The 5,899-nt window shown below is 33.5% G+C and overlaps 1 protein-coding gene across 1 annotated transcript; it reads left to right on the top strand.

The window, feature by feature from the left end:
* The first annotated feature begins 2,623 nt into the window (after window positions 1–2,623).
* On the top strand, window positions 2,624–5,766 carry LOC142980243 (lysM and putative peptidoglycan-binding domain-containing protein 3). Its single transcript, XM_076125582.1, has 3 exons — window positions 2,624–2,799; window positions 2,887–3,064; window positions 3,216–5,766. The coding sequence occupies exons 1-3, from the start codon at window positions 2,789–2,791 to the stop codon at window positions 3,786–3,788; spliced, it is 762 nt and encodes a 253-aa protein (XP_075981697.1). The 5' UTR covers window positions 2,624–2,788; the 3' UTR covers window positions 3,789–5,766.
* Window positions 5,767–5,899: the final 133 nt, after the last annotated feature.

Genomic DNA, 5,899 nt, shown 5'->3' on the forward strand with positions numbered 1-5,899 from the left:
TTAAGGAGACCATTTTATGATTTTAAATGTGTTTTATTTTATTTTATTAAAGATCCTGGAAAATGGTGCCATTAAACAAAATATTGCGAAAGCGTTTTTTAACCCATTATTGTTATGTCTGTCTCCTCCCAAACTAGGAAGGGGTTAGGCCTTGAGTCTACCAAGCTGGCCAAGAAGATTTGTTACTCAGGACATATTCACATTCAATTTAAACTCTGTTAGTTTAAAATTATTTTTTTTCTGTTGACTGTGCTTATTAAGTGATATTGGCAATTGAAAGTTTGGGCACAAAAATGTTATATACGTTAATAATGTAAATATGCTACGACGCGATCATGTCATCTACTGTGTTATATGTAAATATTAATCAGCGTTTGTCTATAACATACTACATAATGTTAATCGATTGTCGACTGAAGTCAATCAATACGACTATCGTTTGACAATTATAGTAGAGACCTAGACTTTTTGTACATAACGTGATATAAATCTTCAATACGCTACCATTTTTGTCGCTTGGCAACAGAGTTTTGTCGCAGTAGCGACTCAACAGTCATGGCATATCACGCCCTATGTCTATGTACAACAAAAAATGTCGTGCTGAGGAGATTTATTTTGCGTTGCGTACGAGGGGCCGTACAGCAAGAGCAGGGAAGACAGAACAACTTGTAAACTGTAACGTCCATCAGAACAAGTGAGAAGTTTACAGTACCCGAAGATATAGTGCAACTTTCAACCCATAGATATTGTACTACATCTATGGATACCACGATCTTCTATCTCTGTCTAACCGGGAGTTACTTGACGCCTAGTTCCCTGCTTTACCTGTAATTATACCTCTTTGGTGGTAGGTAACACCCTGATATACAGGTCACACATGTTTTTATATTTAGTTTGATGTTGCAATTGACCAGTGTGATTGAGTGATACAATATTATTTGCAGTAAGTTAAGTTGTTGTTCAAAACTTCGGCACTTTAATCAAATTATAAGTTGTGTTCTTTGGTAATTATTATTAATTTATTAATTTGAAAACAATAATCAGTGGATCATTTTCTGGTATTTATTAATGGTCGATTTCTTAAAACCACGCATTTTCTTAGCTTTCTTGTTCGTATGTTTATAAGTCTGAAGCATTTTGTGTAAGTTTTATGTCAATCTCATTAATTTATAATAATAACAGTTTATTACATTTTATTGTAGTCAATAAAAAGTTTTTTGTGATAGTAATACTCTTTATGTGAAATATTCTCGCGTAATTTTAAGCGTCAATTGTGCTTATAAGATATTGTGGAATTTATGTTTAGTGAATCGTTACTGTGATAATTTTATTTTATTGTGATTTCCTGAATGATTTGAGTGTATCATTTACACGTTTGGGTAAGAACGCAGTCAAAACAATAAAAATAAGATTCTGTAAAATATTTCTAACACAATATAATAACTAAACTTAAAATAGCGTAATTATTCGGAAATGCAGTAGTGAAACAGATAATATTCACTTCACCGCATTTTTTTTTAATGTAACATCGACCTCACTTTCATTAAATAAGTCTGCTTAAATAGTTCACAGTAATTAGAACATGGTACCATACTATTAATACTATTGCACTTCCGATGACAAGAATAACGTTATCTACCTATATGTACCTCCAATATAAAAATAATGACCCATAATCATTTTATAGCGATTGTAACGAATGTATTCATGTAAACTAATGTTACCTATAAACTAGTGATGACGACGGACGTCAAATTTTGTATTAATGTATTTTTTGTACATAATGTAGCTAGAGGAAAATTAATTATGTGCAATTATTACCACCTCTATGGCGCAATACCAAAGGTATTTATGTTCTGTAACTGTTGTGTAAAATACTCGGAGTTATTAAATTATAACGAAATGATGGAAAACAAATGCTGTTTTATTTTTTTATTGTGCTTTATCTCCCAACTTTTTAGTCTACGCTATAAGCCCTAAACTACCTACTCTTATAGATCTATTGTCTTTATCTTTGAGGAAGTATTCTTATGTAAGTAATTGCAGGTCTAGAGGTCAAAGTTTGCGAAATACTCAGGAAAACTCCAATTCCCGAAAGAATAGAAGTTGATACTGTCCCAACAACGGTCAATAAGTAACATCAGAGATTGTATGTTTGAAACAGGAATCATCAGCAACCTCCGCAAAATAGTCGCATATTACTACTGATGCTGCGCAAAAGGGCAAACATTATAACTCAATTTATCAAAAACCCCTAACAAGGTAATCCTCATAACTGTTAATGAAACTAATAAATCGTTGTCTCTTATTTATCTCAATTTCTGCGCTACGGACACAATTTGTGTGTTCTGATGTAGGTAAGTGCCTACTATTTCTGTCTAGACCTAAATATCAAAATACACTACAAACCAAACTCATAACATAGTAAACATAGATGCTATAAAGTAACTTTAATTTTAATCAAACGTAACAATTATTTATTGAATGATATATTTCTATATTAGTTGAATTTATTTTATTTATTGGCTGTAAATTTACTACCATTTCTAGAAATCTCTGATAACTACTATCTTTATTTTTTTATTGTGGCTACTCTACTACGATACGTCATACGTGCGAACAAGGAAGTTGTCATTTGTCAAAATTTTTGTCAAGACTGAGTGAATCAACAGCTGTTTTGCATTTTTGTATCTGTAAATATAATTAAAAATTGAGTAATAAACAGGTAGTTTTGTATTCTTTATACAGGTCATGGTAGTGTTTGTTAGTATTAGTGTTGTATTTGAAAATGAAACAAAGGTAAGTGTAGATGTGGATGAGCGTAGTTTAGTTGTCCATTATTGTTTACGTGTTACGATTCTACCGTGGATGTTTACTTGCGATCAGGACTCGCTCAATGCACGGAGGAGATGACATGGTTGGCTATAACATGGGTAAGAAGAACGACGCTAACGAACCCAGCGAGATTCAGCTTCATAGAATAAAACCCCAGGACCATTTTATTGAAGCACAAGTCCAAGAAGGTGATACTTTACAAGCTATTGCGTTGAGATTCTATTGTTCGGTGAGTCGTCTCATTTATAAATATAACTGATCGTTAATACTTAATACATGTCATTGTCTGATAATGATCCCATTTAGAATAAGTTATTTATCTCTTTGTTTATCACTCTTATCTTTCCATATTGTTAAGTCAATTTAATGTGTTGTTACAGCTATCAGAGCTCAAAAGGATCAACCATATACATAAAGATAATGAAATTTTTGCCAGACGGACTATAAAGGTCCCGGTTACTCCCTACTCAGTGTTGACAGAACTGATCCCAACTCAACCGCCAGAACCAACGCCTTCCACATCAACCAACAATTCCAATACTGTGATACAGGAATTAGTTAATGCTAACAATTTTAATGAACTCTCTAACCAAAATAATATTTTGTTTAATAATTCACATCAGAAGGATGACGGGCATTGTGCTATTGACTGTAATACAGTTGTTATGAACAGCACAGTAGCGCCATCTATTGTTCCGTACACAGACTCGGAACAAAATGAGCTTGCAACTGAGGATACACAACTTTTGCCAACAAAAGAGAAGACATCAGTTGAAGCAGTAGTAGTGAAGGAGTTGACATCACACGGAGCTGATTTCGGACTGAAATGGTTCCATTTAGTTTGTGTTATGCTTATTCTTGGTGTTGTGATACCCCTTGTGTATGTCTTGTTTTATTTACCTAAACCTGAACACGAAGTGTCAGACCTTCCGCCATTACATTCTAATCGATGACTGACTATAGAATTTCGATCTGACAGAAAAGCTTTAAGTTGTAATGGTATTTGTTATAAATCAATTTTATCCATACTAATATTATAAATGCGAAAGTAACTCTGTCTGTCTGTCTGTCTGTCTGTCTGTCTGTCTGCTACTCAATCACGTCTAAACTACTGAACCAATTTGCATGAAATTTGGTATGGAGATATTTTGAGACCCGAGAAAGGACATAGGCTACTTTTTATCCCGGGAAAATGACGCATTGTTCGGGAAAATTCAGAAAATTCAACGAAGTCGCGAAAAATCTATATTATAATGACATTGAATTAACAAAATTCCGTTGCCATGGCAACTGTTTTAATGGCGGATATGCCGTAGCGCGACTTCGTTATACTAAGAGATATAAATAATTTTGAGAATATTTTTCGTGAAAAAAAAGCATATTTTATATCATCACGCTACGACCAATAAGAGCAGAGTAACAGTAAAAAGTGTTACAAAGACATGGAAAATTCTGACCCATTCTCTCTTATGTGCCGCAAGCGAAGTTGCGCGGGTCAGCTAGTATATCATAAGGAGACACAATGTGATTCCTTCAAAAAATATATTCATAAGTACATATCAAACATAGTTTTATTTTGTAATGTCATTAATGTCTTTTGGTGTTAATGATCTCAAGCTTTGGTTTGTTCCAAAAGTTAATAAGCAAAGTCATTTATGATGCGTATCTATTAATACAATAAATAAAAATATATGAACAGCTGTGACTCATTTGACAACAGCTAGTATACTTACAGGTACTTGCATAATAATAATAGACACCAAATTAGTTTCGCTGCAATTTTCCTTCAGTACTTACTTTAATGTCGTCCTTCTGTTTTTGTTTTTTTAATGTTGAATTTGCTACGTATTTTAGGCATTCCCTAAATCCCTCCAGAGTCGTATCTACCTGCACGAGCGCTCAACCCTTCTACTACAATTTATTAAGGCAGCTGTTACATTATTGCATAGTACAGACGTGTCCTCGGAGATTTACTGATGAACCAACAGATGGCAGCACCATTTTCTTTTGGGAAGCTAGAAGGATGCCTTGTTAAAATTTATCGAGTTTTATTTTTCCTTATAGCTTAAATTCAATTGTGTCACATTTTAGGATCTGTTACATTACATTAGAAGAAACATCAACAAATGGAATGATGGAATTTTCGCATTTTACTGTCACTTTATCTGTCGGATAATATTTCCAAATGTTGCAACGCGCACTCCCTTCGCGCTGCATAATTATCTACTTATTATCATAATTATGTAGAACAATCTTTATTAATCGCGGTTATCCCTGCATAATAACCAGTACAATCAGATAAACGTTTGTAAAGGTAAACATTTTCCTAGCCTAGCTGGCAAGGCTAGGAAAAGGCTAAGGCTAGTTTTAACATGTCGCAGACCAGACTTCATGGTAATCTGGTAATCTAACATAGTAATTATGGTTATTTCAACCGGTTTCACTAGTACTTAGCCCACAGTACATTCAGTGTGGGCCTTAAATAACCCCAGTGGATGAATTCGAAATATTTCATAACCCTTCGAATTTGAAATAGTTAGTTCTTAATGTGTTTGATTTCTTTTTTCTAAAATTATACTATATTTCCGTACTTAAATTAATTATGTAAGTCCGTCATCATCTGTAAGTGGGTAGAACTTGGAATCAATTTAGGTTACTGAATAAAATGGGACTAGACTTACTATTATTGGGTTAAAATAAGTTTCTAAGAGGTTGAGACTAAATTTCTATTGTCATATTATTATACTCCTTTCCAAGCCAGTGGTATATCAGGCATTGTAACGGCTTTCATTAAAATGTTTAGAGAGTAAGTTTTACATTGTTTCAAATGAAGAAGTGATTTTCGTCTTTCTTACTAATATTTTGATTTGTAAACAAGAGCCCTCTGCCCTCAAGGCATCGATACGATTATATGAAGAATTTTTCTTTTGTTGACTCTACAACAAAGTTGAAGTTATTCATTATTATAATTTCTTATCTACCTAGCAACGGATCCGTATCTACCCAGGGTTCTAATGTCGAGTCAATAGTTGAAGGGTGGTTGTTGGTTCAGAATAAAATAACG

This window comes from Anticarsia gemmatalis, chromosome 17 (assembly GCF_050436995.1).
Source record: "Anticarsia gemmatalis isolate Benzon Research Colony breed Stoneville strain chromosome 17, ilAntGemm2 primary, whole genome shotgun sequence".
Taxonomy (NCBI): Eukaryota; Metazoa; Arthropoda; class Insecta; order Lepidoptera; family Erebidae; genus Anticarsia; species Anticarsia gemmatalis.